The sequence below is a fragment of the Pristiophorus japonicus genome, chromosome 3, assembly GCF_044704955.1.
Source record: "Pristiophorus japonicus isolate sPriJap1 chromosome 3, sPriJap1.hap1, whole genome shotgun sequence".
Taxonomy (NCBI): domain Eukaryota; kingdom Metazoa; phylum Chordata; class Chondrichthyes; family Pristiophoridae; genus Pristiophorus; species Pristiophorus japonicus.
Window position 1 is genome coordinate 116997521 of NC_091979.1, and position 18945 is coordinate 117016465.

At 42.4% G+C, this 18945-nt stretch overlaps 1 protein-coding gene across 6 annotated transcripts in view; it reads right to left on the reverse strand.

The window, feature by feature from the left end:
* wipf1b (WAS/WASL interacting protein family, member 1b) overlaps window positions 1-18945 on the reverse strand; it is a 181619-nt gene that overhangs the window by 6479 nt on the left and 156195 nt on the right. For all 6 annotated transcript variants that reach the window (XM_070874708.1, XM_070874710.1, XM_070874712.1 and 3 more), the window contains 3 exons: window positions 12689-12818; window positions 11492-11647; window positions 1557-2381 (listed from right to left, as the gene is read on the reverse strand). In XM_070874708.1, coding sequence (XP_070730809.1) covers window positions 1557-2381; window positions 11492-11647; window positions 12689-12818 — 1111 coding nt within the window. The remainder of the gene's footprint in view (window positions 1-1556; window positions 2382-11491; window positions 11648-12688; window positions 12819-18945) is intronic.

Below are 18945 nucleotides of genomic sequence, written 5' to 3' on the forward strand. Positions count from 1 at the left end.
TGATAAATTAATCTGTTCTTGGAAGAGTAGAGGTGTTGATTGAGGGCTAACCACTGCATAGGTCACTCGAGAAGAACTCCTTTGCTTTTCGTTGAATATTATAGGATCTTTTATGTCCACCTAAACAGGCAGGTGGGGGGCCTTGATTTAATGTCTCATCCGAAGGATGGCATTTCTGACAATGCAGCACTCCCTAAATATTGCACTGAAGTGTTGTCCTAGATTATATGCTCAAGTCACTGAAGTGGGGTTTGAAGCTACATCCTTCTGACTTAAAGGAGAAAATGCTACCACTAGGCCAAGATAACACAAAGAAGCTTAGTGCCTTCTTATTGACTTCTCAGACATAAGCAAGAGGCTATTAACATAGCTATTTTCTTTTATCAACCTATATTTCCTAATTAGATTCTTGCAATTAGAGCTTTCCTACATTAGAACATATCACTTGTTTTCCTATCATTTGTGTCAGCTGTGACTCAGTGGGTAGCACACTGGTCTCAGAGTCAGAAGGTTGTGGGTTCAAGTCACACTCCAGGAACTTGAGCTCATAGATCTAGGCTGACACTCCAGTGCAGTACTGAGGGAGTGCTGCATGTCGGAAATGCCGTCTTTCGGATGAGACGTTAAACCGAGTCTGTTCTCTCAAGTGGATGTAAAATATCCCATGGCACTATTTCGAAGAAGAGCAGGGCAGTTATCCCTGGTGTCCTGGACAATATTTATCCCCAATCAACATCACAAAAACAGATTATCTGGTCATTAACACATTGTTGTTTGTGGGAGCTTGCTGTGCGCAAATTGGCTGCCACGTTTCTCACATTACAACAGTGACTACATTTCAAGAAGTACTTAATTGGCTGTAAAGCACTTTGAGACGTTCAGTGGTTGTGAAAGGCGCTTTATAAATGCAAGTCTTTCTTTCTTTTCATTTTGAAACCAGACATCGTTTTCCGATTCAGCTCAGACATCTTTTTTTAAACGAATAAATGGAAAAGATCAAGGTTATGAATCTTGCACAAATTTCAACAATCTGGAGGATTAAATGGGGAGAGAAACAGAAACCAGTTCTCTCTCTCTGTCCTCCCTCTCCTCCTTTACATCCCTCCCACAACTTCTCTTTCCTCCATACCATTCACCTTTACTTTATCCTCATTTTCTTACTTTCCCCTTTTCCCCTCTCATTTCCTATCACTCTTTACATTTGGCTCGTTAACACTTCCCCCTGCCCCTCCCACCCCATTTGCTAAGGCACTTATGCTACTAAGTGGGGAGATTGCAGGAAGGAAAAGGAAGATGATCAAGTCTACCTCAGCAGCACAGAGCATGGATTGGGGCCACTTCTACAGTAGAAGGAGCAAAAAGTAACACGTTCTCCCATCAGAACTTTGGAAGAGGAAGAAATCAGTGGTGGAGCTCAAAGAATAACAAACAGATATGTGGAAAATAGATGCCATCATTAACACAGACTACAACCAATCAGCAGAAACCTCAGCTTTACAAATGGTGGAAGGCAAAAAAAAAATCGCGAGAAATGGCACAATGTCCAGTGAACATACCTGTTCTGGTAGGGGGTTCTCTTACAGGCGGTGGAGGTCTTTCACAGGGAGGAAGAGGACTACTTCGAATTGGACCAGGTGACGCTGATGAAGAAGTGCCGTGGAGGGACAAATTCCGTTGAGGAAGCCTTGGAATTTCAACATCTGTAGCAGTGCTTGGATGAGTGGGTGGTGGTCCTGGCCGATTAGGTGGAGGTGGGGGAGGAGCTTGGAAAGAGGGAATTGGCCTAGGTGTTTGAGGGACAGGTGGTTTCTGATGTTGTGGTGGTGGAAGTGGAGGGCCATCCCTGTTAATTGAGGGTCTACTTATCATAGGAGGTGGTAGAGGCCTATCATCTGTCATCCTAATAGGAGTGGGAGGCAATGGAGGTCTATTTGTACTGAGATTTGGAGGAGTTGATGGAGAAGGCTTATCTTCGGCAACCCTGCCAGGGGTGGGAGGCAGAAAAGATCTATTTGCACTGCTGATTGGAGGAGTTGGAGAGAATTGACGAGAAGACCCTTGATTGCGATTCGGTAGAGAAGGTCCTGTGTTTGACACTCGATTTCCTGGAAAAGATGGAGGACCCCTGTTCTGCATACTTGATGGTCGTGGTGCATTTGGTAAAGGTGGTGGTCCTACATCAGGCTTTGAACTGATATCTGGCCTTGAAAACTTTGATTGACTTGGTGGAGGGACTTTATTTCTTGGTAGCTCAGGGTTATTACTCCTTGGAAAAGGAGATGACCCAGGCAACCTTGGTGGAGCATTGCTTGTTGCAAAGGGTCTGGGACCAGCTGATTTTCCACCAGGAGGCATAATTGGTGGTCTGCTTCCTCCAGAATCTGGTGATGGAAATGTAATAAATGTATTATTTACAGGAACTACATAAATAGTTTAACACAGCTTATTTGCTAACAATTACATATAATAGAACAGGAACATTAGCTTTTCTTTATTTTATAGTTTTGTTCTGCAGCAATTCATTTGGCTGAATAGTAGACCAGCAGATACAGTATAGTCACTTCCTACAGTGGACTCCGATCAATCAGACTTGCCCTTTTCCTTTATGCATTCTTGTCTTTTTCCCCAAGGTAATTGAAACTCACATTCACATGCAATGTGCAAACTAACATGACATGGGACTTTAGGATTACAATTACGACTTTAAATTACACTGATGAGAGGCAATCACCTCTTTTGTTCTCAGTATAGCAATTTCAAATTATAAATAGATGGAAGGACAACAAATAAAACTCGCCCCATGGATGACTTGGTGGAGGGACTTTATTTCTTGGTAGCTCAGGGTTATTACTCCTTGGAAAAGGAGATGACCCAGGCAACCTTGGTGGAGCATTGCTTGTTACATCCATGGATTAATGTTGGTCCTGATAAAGATAGATTTGCTATAAGAAATGTGAACGATTGTTATAGGATCTAATAATGGGGAATGAACCAGAGCAGATAAGAGAAGTAAAAGTAGGGGAACATCTAGGCATTAGTGACCATAATATAATACGCTTTAAGATGCTAATTGAGAAGGACGTAAGTATGACAAAAATGAGGGTAACAGATTGGAGAAAAGCTGTTTGAGGGGCTGAGAATAGAACTTGGGAAAATAAAATGAGCAACAATATTGGCAAAAAATTATGTAGAGCAGCAATGGGAAACATTTAAAATGGTGTTCAACAGAGTGCAGGAACAATATATTCCGCTAAAAGGAAAGAACTAAACTAAACACTAATGAGACTCCATGGATGAATAAAGTCATAAGGGAACAATTGAGGGCAAGGAAAGAAGCATATAATATTAAGTACATAGACAGCTGGAGAGTGCATAATAATGGAGAATACAAGATGATTAGGAAAGAAGTCAAAAAAATTAGAAAGGCAAAGAGGAACTATGAAATTAAATTATCAAGGAACACAAAAAAAAGTAAAATATTTTACAGGCAGATCAATAAAAAAAAAAGATTGGGAAGGGAATATTGCCATTAAGGGATAGAGAGATGGCAGAAATATTGGGCGTGTAATCCTGGTCTCGATGGGTCCGTACGGAGCGTGTACGGACCCAGCGAGGCCTTGCAAAAGCTAGTTTTTGGCACGCAATGCGCATGCGTTGAAAATCGGCTTTTCCAATCTGTCAAGTTTTTGCTTGACAGATCGAACGCATCCCCGCAGCAAGGAAATCCACGCGGGTGAGATTGGGCTATTTGCCCAGCGAATGTCCTTGAAACTTTTACACCTGACAAAAGCAGGCGCATAGCCTACTTTTACCAGCGTTAGCATTTTAAAACACATAAAAATGAAATTTAAACACACATTTTTAAGAGTAAAAACCCTGTCAATTAAGGTAAGTTTATTTTAAACCCTATTAAAACATTTAAAAAAATACAAAATATATATTTTTTTCTAAAACATTTAATTAACTTTAATTTCAATTAATTTTAAATATATGAGGTGTTTTTTTTAATGATGTTGTGTTTGGGTGTTTTGGGGGTTATTCTCATTGATAGTAATGGGAACTCGTAAAATCAATGAGAATACTGTACCGTGATTGGTTTTCCAGGCCCACGTGACTCCAGCTTCTCCGTCCATACCTCGAAGACGGGGGGGCGCTGTGATGCGTGGGAAAGGAGGTCTCCGAGCGGGATCGAAGGCACTTCCGGGACTACCAGGTACTTTCGCAAAAGAATTTTGGGTCGGAGGCATTTGTCCGAAGGAAGCCTCCGACCGGAATTTCAGGGCCATTAAATAATTATTGTGCTTCAGTATTCACTAGGGAGATAGAACAGGTGGACAGGATACTGGATGATGAGATTAGTAATGAGATAAGTACATTTAAAATAAAAAGAGGGGATATATTAAATAAACTCAGAAGATAAAACCTCTGGTCCGGATGGATTGCATCCACACATTTTAAAAGAATCTATGAAAGAGATAGCAGAGGTATTACTACACATATTTAATAATTCGTTAGAAAAAGGTGTAGTGTCAGAGGACTAGTGGATAGCTAACGTAATACCTATATTTAAGAAGGGGGATAGAATATATCCAGGGAATTATAGACCAGTCAGCTTAACATCGGTGATCGGAAAAATAATGGAATCTTTATAGAAGAAGAAAATAGAAGAACATCTAGAAACCAAAAATGTAATAATGAATAGTCAGCATGGATTTTAAAAGGGAAAGTCTTGCTTGACCAACCTCACTGAATTTTTTGAAGAGGTAACAGAGAGAGTAGGCAATGATAATGCAGTAGTTATAATTTATCTAGATTTTCGAAAGGCCTTCGACAAGGTACCCCATAATAGACTGAGGAATAGGGCAGAGAATGCGGAGTCAGGGGACAAGTAGCAGAATGGTTAGATAGCTGGCTTCAAGACAGAAAGCAGAGAGTAGAGGTAAAAGGTAGCTAGCTATTCACTGTGGAAGAAGGTGGATAGTGGTGTTCCACATGTATCAGTGCTGGGACCATTGATGTTCACAATTTTTATTAACGATTTAGCCTTTGGAATCAAAAACACAATTTCTAAATTTGCAGATGACACCAAATTGGGAACAATCGTCAATTTGGAAGAAGACTGCAACAAATTACAGGAGGACATTAATAAACTTGCAGAATGGGCATATAATTGGCAAATGAAGTTCAACACATTTTGGTAGGAAGAATAGGGAGGTCACTTATTACTTGGAGGGTGCGAGTGTCGGTGGGGTAGAGGAACAAAGGGATCTCGGAGTACAAATACACAAAGCGCTAAAAGTTGCGACACAGGTTTGCAAGGCCATAACAAAAGCAAACCAAACACTAGGGTTTATTTCTAGAGCTATAGTAGGGAAGTTATGCTAAACTTATATCGAACCTTGGTTCAACCACATTTAGAGTACTATGTACAGTTCTAGTCGCCATATTATAAAAAGGATATAGAGGCACTAGAGAAGGGGCAGAGAAGATTTACAAGGATGATACCAAAAATGCGAGGGTATACATATCAGGAAAGATTGAATAGGCTGGGTCACTTTTCTCTTGAAAAAAGGTAGAAGGTTGACCTAACAGAGGTCGTTAAAATTATGAAAGGTTTTGATAGAGTGGATACAAAGAGAATGGTACCACTTGTGGGGAAGAGCATAACTAGAAGCCATCAATATAAGATAGTCACCAAGAAATCTAATAGGGAATTCAGAAGAAAATTCTTTACCCAAAGAGTGGTGAGAATGTGGAATTCGCTACCACAGGGAGTGATTGAAGCGAATAGTATAGATGCATTGAAGAGGAGACTAGACGAACACAAGGGAGATGGTTATGCGTATAGATTTAGAGGACGAAAGATGGGAGGAGGCTCGAGTGGAGCATAAACGCCGGCATGGACTGGTTAGGCTGAATGGTCTGTTTCTGTGCCGTATATCCTATGTAATTGTTAAGTGGGCAACCAGATTTCTGTAGGCTCTGATATGATGCATCTCCTTTGGCCATCAGTGAATCTGGACTTTACCGCTTGAAAGAAAGAAACTCTGAACACACTCAATTCGCATTTGTAATCACCACCCACAAAGTGGCTCAGAAAAGGCACAGTGGCATTGGGGGGAGGGGGGAGGGGGGGGGGGAAGGGCAAGTGCAATCCTGGTTTAAGCACTAGGATGACCAACGCTGCCCTGCCAGGGATGGGATCTAGGGAGGCCTCTTAATTATCATGCCAACAGCAGGTGCCTGCACTACTAAGGAGGATTCTGGGGTGCCTGACATTGGCATATTTGCAAAGTCCAGTGGCGGTGCAGAGCGGAGAAGGGAGGGGGCCGGTCCTACCTCCATAAAGACAATGAGGGTGCCTGCTCCTGTGTACAGTTACCATATTGATCATTTATTTTTTTAAATATTGCTCTTCGGGGGTTCAGGGGTCTGGACCCTAATCGCAGCAATGCTGCAATTGTGGCCAGGCCCCATAACCACAGGTAGCCAGAGAGGTATACCTGATCTGACCGGGTATATTTGTATTGATCATATGCTGGGTCCCTCTGAAGGGCACGGGAACTTCTGATGGAGGAAGTCACTGCTGGGATTTTTGGGCCTCATGTTTCTTCCAGCTGTGGAATCATTGCTTGGAAAATTCCACCCTGTCAGCGGGCACGATTGGTGGCGGGTCAGATGGGAAAGTGTTTTTTTTATACAGCGGGCAGTCACCGCCTTTCCTAAATGTCAGGTCTGCCAGTGCTGAGAAGACCCAACATGCAGCGACTAGGGAGTCAATTGAAATCATTAGTGGTTTGTTTACAGCCACTTAATGCTTTTTTCCCCCCAGCTTCTTTATTTTAATAGGGCGCTCACCTGTTTCCTGCTCTGCCTAGGCCTCTGCCTAGGCCTTGTCAGTGAACCTGAGGCAGGAAGTGACTTGCCATTGTTTCAGCTGATGAGTTGACAGCTTCAAATGTCAAATCAAAGCGGCGAGCTGAATCAAGTATCGTCCCTTAGCCACTAGCTTCGCTAAACTGCATTTTCACTACAGATTCAGAAAGCTGCAAGTCTTTACACAAGTCTCATCTAGTCTGACCTCATTACCTCTCTCACCATTGACAGATTGCTTCGGTCATCTCTACTTCACCTGCCATCTAGTCTATTAGCATCAGTGCCCTTGAAACTCTGTCACCTTGGTCCTCCAAATCCCACCACGGTCAGCACCAACACCAGCAGCACAAGGCACATCAGCAGCACCAACAACCTTCTCCGCAATCAACTGATGCTGCACAGGACAGAGGGCATCAGCACCCGACCACATTGCCAGATTTACTTCACTTGACACTGTACACCCTGGCTGCCACATGATGCATCAGGTTGGCACCACCCCACACCAAAACCATAAAGCATTCCTACAACGCCCAAGCCATTCCTTTCATACTCATCACCATTGCAGGGGGTCTCACCGTTCACAAGGCACACACAATTCTGTTAAAGAACACAGTGTTGAAAATAAAGGTTTCAATGTTTGACACCACATTAACAAAAAATTTACACGAACATTGCATAAAACACCCAAGTGGCTACCCTTGTGTGTTGTTAGTTAGTATGATTGCATTAGGATAAGGGTGAGTGTGAAGGGTGGTTAGTGGGATGGGGAAGTAATAATGTAGAGAAAGAGGGATGGGTGGAGGTGCAAGATAAGTTGGTGTGAGTAAGGATGTGCAGGAATCAGGTAGGGGAGGCAGAGTGATGGGGATGTGATGAGAGGCACAGCAGGATCAGGTTGAGTGTGGCTTTGCAGTAACGTTCAGTGATCTACTGAGATCGTTGAAAGATTTGCGCCACTGCAGCCTGGTCCTCCTGATGACATCGCTGCTTATGTCCTCCTGTGCAATGTGCAACCAAGCTGCATTGGTGTCCTGTGGAGGTCTCTTTCTTCCATTGGAAGGGAAAAGAACCTCCCTGCATGTATCGAGTCCCTCCATAAGCATATGGAGGGAGTCATGGGAGAGCCTGGGTGCAGGCCTGCACCTTTGTGCAGTGCTCATCAGTGTTTACAATACCTCAATGCTGTAGAACACGGACAGCACAAATGTCAAAATAAATTTGCGCATGGTCCCTTTAAGGAAACCGGCTGATGACGCGTCATCAAATGATGTCTTCAGACCCGCTTCTTTCAATTGGCCAGCAAACGCTCTGGCTGCGTTTAATAAGCCTAATTACGGGACAATCATTTTACACAGCGGGCTGGAGCCAGCAGCAAGGCCGAGGCCCGCCACAAGCGATATCTGAGATGGACCTGCCGAGGTTGGTAAAATCCAGCCCATAGTGTACAACATCTTGGGGCAGAAGAGTACGCCGTCATATCACCTTTGAAATAGACAGCAAATTCGGGATTTCCACATGCACTAAATCCGACTTGACAGATCATCCATTCAGACATTGAAATCCTAATTGCTGGCACAGAGATCGAATAATTGCCCACCAACTGCCCAGCGATTATGCATGAAAGTTTTATGGCTGGTACAACCATGCGCAGCAACCTGTTTCAAATGCACAAGGGGATACTTGTCAATCTGATATTTTTTTGTTTAAATATATATGAAAAGGAATATAAATCCAGACTGGGTAGAGTGAGATACTGTTTGGGGAACTGACAGTGTTGCAAATTAAAAAAAATCAAAATACATTTCCCTTACACCCCTTACTGTATCTTCAGGTGACCTTTCTTGATACAAAATGCTTAAAAACTTTGATTTAGCTGCTATATCCTCCCTAGAAAATACCATGGTATCTAGCGGGGAGGGACCGTCTGTTTCCTAATTGGAGCACCGCCCCATGTGATCCGAAGTGTGCTTTTGCCACTGCGTTGTGCTCAATTCTGCAGCGTCTGACAGCAACTTTTCTTTTGGGACCTCGCAACAGGCAATTGCACATTCGGTTCGGATGCTGGTAATCCTTACTTACGCCGCTGACCACAAAATCCAGGCCAATATTAGATTGGAAATAGTGTGGCTACAAGAGGTCAGAGGCTGGGTATTCTGCGGGAAGTTACTCACCAAAGCTTTTCCACTATCTATAAAGGCACAAGTAAGGAGTGTGATGGAATACTCCAACACTCAAGAAGCTCAACATCATCCAGGACAAAGCAGCCCGCTTGATTGGCACCCCATTCACCACCTTAAACATTCACTCCCTCCACCATCGGTGCATCCTGGCTATAGTATGTACCATATGCAAGGTGCACTACTGCAATTTGCCAAGGCTTCTTTGACAGCACCTCACAAACCCCCAACCTCTACCATCTAGAAGGACAGGGGCAGCAGGCCCCCAGGAAAACCACCACCTGCAAGTTCCCCTCCAAGTCACACATCATCCTGACTTGCAGATACTGTGGGAGTACCTTCACCTCACGGACTGCAGCGGTTCAAGAAGGTGGCTCACCAGCACCTTCTCAAGGGCAATTAGGGATGGGCAATAAATGCTGGCTTTGCCAGCAATTCCCACATTCCAAAAGAACACAAGAACATAAGAACTAGAAGCAGGAGCAAGCCATCTGGCCTCTCGAGCCTGCTCTGCCAGTCAATAAGATCATGGTTGATCTGATCATGGACTCAGCTCCACTTCCCTGCCCACGCCCCATAACCCTTATTGTTCTAAAATCTGTCTATCTCCACCTTAAATATATTCAATGGCCCAGCCTCCACAGCTCTCTGGGGCAGAGAATTCCATAGATTTACAACACTCAGAAGAAATTCCTCCTCATCTCAGTTTTAAATTGGTGGCCCCTTATTCTGAGACTATGACCCCTAGTTTTAGTTTCCTCTATGAGTGAAAATATCCTCTCTGCATCCACCTTATCAAGCCCCCTCATTATCTTGTATGTTTCGATAAGATCACCTCTCATTCGTCTGAACTCCAATGAGTATAGGCCCAACCTATCTTCATAAGTCAACCCCCTCATCCCTGGAATCAACCTAGTGAACCTTCTCCGAACAGCCTTAAATGCAAGTATATCCTTCCTTAAATACGGAGACCAAAACTGTACGCAGTACTCAATGTGTGACCTTACCAATACTCTGTGCAATTGTAGCAGGACTTCTCTGCTTTTATACTCTATCCCCCTTGCAATAAAGGCCAACATTCCATTTGCCTTCCTGATTACTTGCTGTACCTGCATACTAACTTTTTGTGTTTCATGCACCCAGGTCCCTCTGTACTGCAGCACTTTGCAATTTTTCTTCATTTAAATTATAATTTGCTTTTCTATTTTTTCTGCCAAAGTGGATAACTTCACATTTTCCCACATTATACTCCATCTGCCAAATTTTTGCCCACTCACTTAGCCTGTCTATATCCCTTTGCAGTTGTTTTTGTGTCTTTCTCACAATGTGTTTTCCCATCCATCTTTGTATCATCAGCAAAATTGGCTACATTACACTCGGTCCCTTCATCCAAGTCATTAATGTAGATTGTAAATAGTTGAGGACCCAGCATCGAACCCTGTGGCACCCCAATAATCACTGTTTGCCAACCGGAAAATGACCCATTTATCCCAACTCTCTGTTTTTTTGTTAGTTAGCTAATCCTCTATCCATGCTAATATATTACTCCCAACCCCGTGGACTTTTATCTTGTGCAGTAATCTCTTATGTGGCACCTTATCGAATGCCTTCTGGAAATCCAAATACACCACATCCACTGGTTTCCCCTTATCCACCTTGCTCGTTACATCCTCAAAGAACTCCAGCAAATTTGTCAAATATGATTTCCCTTTCATAAAACCATGCTGACTCTGCTTGATTGAATTATGCATTTCCAAATGTCCCGCTACTGCTTCCTTAATAATGGACTCCATGAATGAATATGAATATAAATAAATAAATGTAGCTGTTTAAACTTAGAATTAATGTACTACTAAAATTGAATACTAAAACATTTGAGTTAAATGCCCATATCCCATGATTGAATTTAAAAAAAAGACACCTTTCTTTGAAATAAATGACTATTCCAGAGAATGCCGTAAATCTCAGCAGGTCAGGCAGCATCTGTGGAAAGAAAAACAGAGTTAACGTTTCGGGTCGATGACCCTTCGTCAGAACTGACAAAGGGTCGTCGACCCGAAATGTTAAATCTATTTTTCTCTCCACAGATGCTGCTTGACTCGCTGAGATTTACGGCATTCTCTTTTTATTTCAGATTCCAGCATCCGCAGTATTTTGCTTTTGTCTGATTATTCCAACTCTCTTTGCAGACAACAAAAACCTCTTAACCCTCATCAAAATCAGCCACATAGCTATACACCGCAAAGCAATAAACACAGAAATGGGATTAAAAACACACAGTAGCTTTCACCAGCTCTATCAGTCAACATAAATCAGGTAAATAACTCTGTTAAAGGAAACTGCACGGTATCAAAATAGAAACTAGTAAACATGTAAAAAAAAATTAAAAATAGGTGATTAGAAATTATTAGGCATGATTAAAATTAATTGTTACTTACCTGAACTCTCTCGGCTTCCTGGAGACCGAAGCTTTGGCATTCCCCCTGAAAATAATCCACCTAAACCAGCGCCTCCGCCTCCGCCTCCGCCTCCGCCTCCGCCTCCGCCTCCGCCTCCGCCTCCGCCTCCGCCTCCGCCTCCACGGCTTTTAGGTGCTGTTTAAAACAAGAGGAGTACAATTAATATATTTCTTGTGAAAGAATTTATAAACCATCCCCGGATTACAGTAGTATAGGGTATATTTTTCAGAGGTGCAGCTCCTAGCGTGTAACCTCATTGGCCAAGAGCGCAGATTGGAGAATCTGGTATGGAGGCCAATGTAGCTGGTTTGCAAGATTCCCGATTTTCTGGTCATTAAAGTTTGAACATTTATCCCAAATAATTAATGTATTCTCATATCAGTCATTGCACTCCTATTCCAATGAAAAATGTCTTCATGTGGAAGTTGAGTGTGTCTTTTTCTTTGCTCTACACAATTTGGGCAGAAGATAATTTTGGTCATAAAACGTCAAAAAGGTCTTTGAATCCGGATGTCTGGGGTTAGAAAAGAGTCGACAAATTTAACAAGAATTTTAAGCAGCAAATGGTTGAAAAGTGCAAATTTTAAAGTATGTCTGTGGAGGTGTTTTAACAGTGTATACATTTGCATGTAAATTCATATAGGAGGTACAGACACTGAAATTTTTTAATTTTATTTATTCCTTGGATGTAGGCATCACTCGCAAGACCAGTATTTATTGCCCATCCCCAATCATAACAGTTTTTTTGATATGACAGAGTGGCTTGCTAATGGCTATTTCAGAGGTCAGGTAAGAGTCAACCACTTTGCTGTGGGTCTGGAGCCACATATAGCCAGACCGGATAAGGATAGCAGGTTTCCTTCCCTAAAGGACATTAGTGAATCAGTTTGTACAACAATCCGGTAGTTTCATGGTGACCATTACTGATACTAGCTTTTTATTGCCGATTTATTTAATTAACTGAATTAAAATTCCCCAACTGCCATGATGGGATTTGAACTTGCATCTCCAGATTATTAGCCCAGTCCACTGGATTACTAGCCCAGTAACATAACCACCATGCTACCGTTCCTCAGTAGTGTAGCATAATTTTCTAATGTAACAAAACATTAACACCTTCACATAATTAATCTGTTAAATTAGAGCAATAAGCCATTCTTAATTTTTCAAACTTACCATTAACTATTGGTGAACTCCTATCATTGGTAACAGTCTTCTTCAGCTTTGTTGACTTGCATATGTCTGACAAAAGAGCATTTCTTCCTGACTGTTCATTTTTGTTTAGTAGAGGTTTATCTGTATTTGCCTAATATTTGCAAGGGGAGAGAAGAAAAGAAAAAGTTTAGCTGTTACTCACTTGATGACCATCTTACTGTGGGATTTTAAAATGTTACCAGCAGTAATTCTAATTCAATGCATTTTTTGGTTCGATAAAGCAATTCAAGCTACTAATCAATTAGCTCTGACTCCCTCGGTGGCTGAGCATTCTAAATGCCTTTTTATTTTGTAGCAATTTGTACATATACTATGTGAGAAACAGTTTCCAAGTTAAATTAATATGGACTTTAAATACTTCTGTTTTAATCCCTTAATTCCATTGCATTGCTGATGGGAAGTTGGAAGAAATAGTTTTGCTACATTAAATGCACAAAATAAATTGAAGTTGTTTTTGTAATAATGAAATGCAGATACTGTGGTGTTGCTGATGGTAAATGAGAGGATGGGGAGTTTGTGAACGGATGTTAGTTATTTGGAAGGTGGTGCACGAGTAGTTCAGGGGAGTGGGGAATTAAGGTGTAATGTGGGGTGGTGGGTATTTTGAAGAGAGTAATGAACAGTTGGTGGAGGAAAGAATTATGATTTGGGGAGGAGGGGATTGCAAAAGTGCGGTTGAATTAGAGCACTAAATAGCAGTAGAGATGGTTGATGGGGTAGGGAGTAGTTGGGAGGATTAGAGTACTAAATAATTGTTACAAACAAAGGTTTACTGTAAATAACCTTTAGGTTCAGTAGCTTGCGTCATTCTGTAAGCAGTTCGAATGTCTTACTTATACAGTAGTTGACTCATTAGTATGATAGTGGAACCATGGGGGTGTAATATTTGTACCCCCTTGTGATGTGAAACTGGATAGTTGTGTCTTTCACATATATACTTCTTCAATCTCTCCAAAGGAAACTCAAGCAAATATTTGATGGCACGGGGCCTGAATCAAAGCAATAAACTGCTGTATTTCACAGTAAGGTGAGCATACAGAACTGCAATTATAAATCAGACTCACTTAATTCAAATATTACAACTTATCTGTATAATAATACAAAGTAAAGAACATGCTACACTTCCTCACATCAATGGTTCATCTTGCTTAACTTATACAAAATTACTTCCAACTGCTCCTCCAGCATTTCTGATGTTCTAGTCTCTGTGAAAGCTCTCAGCTTTCTCTTTTAAAAACTGACTACCTGAATAATATCCGGTTTCAAAAGGTCTCTCTGCCGGCCTATGTCCTGCCTCTTGCATCTTTCTATCCACAACCATAAACAGATTAAAGGCTTTCCAATACAAAGGTTCGAAGGTGTTTTTTGATTGACAAGATGTTTTTTTTTTTTAATTGCTTATAGGGGACCAAAGGGACAGAAGTAGGCCATTCAGCCCCTTGAGCCTGCTCCGTCATTCTATGAGATCATGGTTGATCTGCGATCTAACTCCAAATACCCGCCTTTGGTCCATATCCCTCAATACAATTTGTTAACAAAAAGCTATCAAGCTCCAATTTAAAATGAATTGATCTAGCATCAACTGCCATTTGTGGAAGAAAGTTCCAAACTTCTATGAACCTGTGTGTAGAAGTGTTTCCTAATTTCACTCCCGAAAGGTCTGGCTCCAATTTTTAGTCTATATCCCCCTAGTCCTAGAATTCCCAACCAGCGGAAATAGTTTCTCTCTCTCTACCCTATCTATTCCCCTTAATATCCTGAAAACTTCGATCGGATCACCCCTTAACCATCTAAATTCTAGGGAATACAACCCTAATTTGTGTAATCTCTCCTCGTACCTTAACCCTTAAAGTCCAGGTGTCATTCTGGTAAATCTATGCTGCATGCCCTCCAAGGTCAATATACCCTTCCTAAGGTCTGGTGCCCAGAACTGCTCACAGTACTCCAGGTGTAACCAGAGCTTTGTATAGCTGCAACATAACTTCTACCCCCTTGTATTCTGGTCCTCTAGATATAAAGGCCAGCATTCCATTAGCCTTTCTGATTATTTTCTGTACCGGTTAATGACATTTGAATGATCTATGTACCCGAACCCCCAAGTCTCTTTGGACAGCCACTGTTTTTAGCTTTTTTTCCCCCATTTAGAAAGTATCCTGTTCTATTCTTTTTAGGTCTAAAGTGGATGACCTCACATTTGCCTACATTGAAATCCATTTGCCACAGTTTTGCCCAGTTAATCTATTAATATCACTTTGTAATTTTATGCTTTCATCAACACTGCTTACAATGTCACCTATCTTTGTGTCATCTGCTAGTTTGGATACATGACTTTCTATGCCATCATCTAAGTAGCTAATAAATATTGTGAAGAGTTGAGGCACCAACACAAAGCTAGTTTATTTGTATCTTAACTACCTATCAATAAGATTAACATCTTGTATTTATATAGCATCTTTAATGTTTCACAGGAGCGTTATTAAACAAAATTTGACACAGAGCCACATAAGGAGATATTAGGGCAGATGACCACAAGCTTGGTCAAAGAGATAGGTTTTAAGGAGCGTCTTAAAAGGAGGAAATAAAGGGGGTAGAGAGGTGGTGAGATGGAGGGAATTCCAGAGTGGGGGTGCTCAAGAGTTCAGAATTGGAGGAGTGCAGATAAAAAAAGACTTCCATTTATATAAGCGCCTTTCACGACCACCAGATGTCTCAAAGTGCTTTACAGAGAATGAAGTAATTTTGGAGTGTAGTCACTGTTGTAATGTGGGAAACATTATTATCTCGGAGGATTGTGGAGCTGGAGGAGATTACAGAGATAGGGTGGATCGAGGCTATGGGATTTGAAAACAAGGATGAGAATTTTAAAGTTTAGGCATTGCAAAGTCATGTAGGTCAGCGAGCACAGGGATGATCGCGGGTGAGCCGGACTTGGTGCGAGTTAGGACACAGGTAGCAGCGTTCTGGATGACCTCAAGTTTATGTAAGGTAGAATGTGGGATGCCGGCCTGGAGTGCGTTGGAATAGTCAAGTCTAGAGGTAACAAAGGCATGGATGAGGGCATCAACAGATGATGAGCTAAGGTAGGGGCAAAGTTGCAGGGGTGTAAGTAGGCAGTCTTGGTGATGGAGTGGATGTGTGATTCGAAACTCATCTACAGATCAAATATGACACCAAGGTTGCAAATGGTGTGGTTCAGCCTCAGACAGATATTACAGAGAGGGATGGAGTTGGCTGCTAGGGAACGGAGTTTGTGGCAGGGACCGAAAACAATGACTTTAGTCTTCCCAATAGTTAGTTGAGGAAATTTCTGTTCATCCAATACTGGATGTCAGAAAAGCAATCTATCATCCCAGGTTTTTTTAAATTAAAAACTTATCTGAATACACACTTTAAAATCTCAACATTAAAAAAAATATTTCCTTTCTGTGGAAAATTGTTCGAAACATTCCAAAAACGTAACAGTAATCAAGGTGAGAGGCAAGTGGTAATGAAAATTGAATTGGAGAAGTGAGCAATTGAAGAGGAAGTAATTAGTAAGTGGGAGAAAGTTACTAAATATAGGTGTAATGAGGACGTAAGTGTGGGTAATGAGTGGTTGGCAGAAGGAAATAAAGTCTGGATGGTGGTAGTGGGTATTCAAGCTAAATGGTTTTTGTACATCAGTACGAAGTAAATAGTTTGGCGATAGGTAGCGGTCAGAAAGTAGGCATGTGGAGTAGCAGTGGTTATCTGTGGAATAGTGGGGTCATTTGTGGAGATAGAGTGTAGGGCTATAGTTTGGAACATCCCCAGCATTGAAGCACTGACCACACTTTATCAGCTCCGCTGGGCAGGCCACATGTGTCTGGTATGCCACACACGAGATTCCCAAAGCAAGCACTCTACTCGGAACTCCAAACGAGCCAAAGGTGGGCAGAGGAAACGTTACAAGGACACCTTCAAAGCCTCCCTGATAAAATGCAACATCCCCACTGACACCTGGGAGTCCCTGACCAAAGACTGCCCTAAGTGGAGGAACTGCATGAGAGAGGGCGCTGAGCACATCGAGTCTCAACGGCGAGAGCATGCAGAAATCAAGCACAGGCAGCGGAAAGAGCGTGCAGCAAACCAGTCCCCCCCCCTCCCTTACCCTCAACGGGTATCTGTCCCACCTATGACAGAGTCTGTGGCTCTCGTATTGGACTGTTCAGCCACCAAATAACTCATTTCAGGAATGGAAGCAAGTCTTCCTCGATTCCGAGGGATTGCCTATGATGATGATCTTCTTTGAAATAGTGCCGTGGGATCTTTTACATCCACTCGTGAAAACAGACAGGGCTTCGATTTAATGTCTCATCTGAAAGACAGTGCAGCACTCCCTAGTACGCACTGAAGTGTCAGCCTAGATTTTGGTGCTCAAGTCCCTGGAGTGGGACTTGAACCCACAACCTTCTGACTCAGAGGCAAGAGTGCTACCCACTAAGCCACAGCTGACAGCTGTGGTTGGGTCTTTTGTCCTGCAGCCAACAAGACCTGCCAACAAGTCAGGCAGCAGTGGAGATCCTCAAAAATAGGACCCTTTGAGAGTGGAAATGGCTGCCGAGACATTGTCTACATTGCGGGTACCAGTGGGATTTCCTTGAGGCTGGGAAGAATTAAAAAGAATACTGGATAGCAAGTCAGGTAGCAAAGTTGTTTGGGTCAAGCGGGGCCTGAAGAGAGTATTTGGCCAAGAGGAGTGGGCCCTGAGGTCCAGTCACAGTGGGCTTCCTTAGAATAAGAAACATTAAAGGCTGCAGAAAAGGTGCTGTGGCAGGGGACTGGCAAGCTCAACAGCACCACCTGGTGGTATTACAATTGCTATTAGAGCACCATCTGCTGACTTCAAGGGGAAACATGCATTACAAGTAAGCATAATAGGCTAACGTGGCCGTATTAGGGGGAAGACAAAATAAGAAGAACCAGATGGTACAAGATTCACCGAGGGCTGCAGGTCACACTTTCCTCACACCCACCATCAGAAAATGCGAGTTACAGCCCACGGTGGCATCCTTCCCACCACAACATGCAATGCGCTGTTATTATCTGAAAGGAAAGAGAAGAATGGATAGGCAGAAGCAAAGAGGCAAAGAGAAAAAAACTGAAGAGAAAAGGAGAAAAAAGTCTAAGAGATGAGAGACAGACCCAATATCCACCATATCCTTTAGCCTCACCTCCATTCCTCTCACTTTCTATCCACTCTGATGCCTCTCACCCCTGCACCATGTTCCACTCTCTGCACACCACCATCCGTTCCCCCTCATCCAACCCACTTAACCCTTACATTTTAACAGTAATTCCATACATTCCATTAGTTGTGACTTTCAGATGTGATAAAATCATGAAATTGCAAGAGTCACAAACAGGAAGGGTGAAATAGACACAATATATATTATCCTCTATCTGTATTTGTGTGTGCACCACCACTGGAGAGCTATCTTTGTCCTCCCCATTCTCTCCTTCATCAACACCCTAACTCCCTCTTTCCCATTCGCACTTTACTCCACCAATTTCTTTCGTGTTCACCACTCACCACCAACTTTCCTGTTGCTTTGTACACTAACCTGTCACCATTTGCGATCATTCAACCCGAACTTCCGCTTTACTATCTACTTAGTTCTAACAATCTGTTCCCATTCACTCACTAACTAACCTCTCCCGAGCACCATTCTTTCCACTTCCTTCCCCCTAAAATATTATACTCCCCCACTACTCAATCCAAACTCCCCAAGTTTGCCCTTCCACCCATCACATATCCAACTTCATATTCAAAACGCCAATATCATAGAATAGTACAGCACAGAAGGAGGCCATTCAGCCCATCAAGTCTGCGCCAATATGATCCATCTCCATTTAAATCAAATCATGCATCAACCTCTATGCCCAACTTCCAGCCTCAGGATTCCCACTGTTAGACCAATGTGAACACACCTTCTCCCAGGGGGCAGGCTATCTTAGATCTGGTCCTGTGTAATGAGACAGGATTAATAAACAATCTCCTAGTAAAGGATCCCCTCAGAATAAGTGATCATAGCATGATTTAAATTCAGATGGAGGGTGAGAAAGTTGGATCTCTGACCAGCGTACTAAGCTTAAACAAAGGAGACTATGAAGGTATGAGGGCAGAGTTGGCTAAAGTGGACTGGGAAAATAGATTAAAGTGTAGGACGGTTGATGAACAGTGGTGCACATTTAAGAGA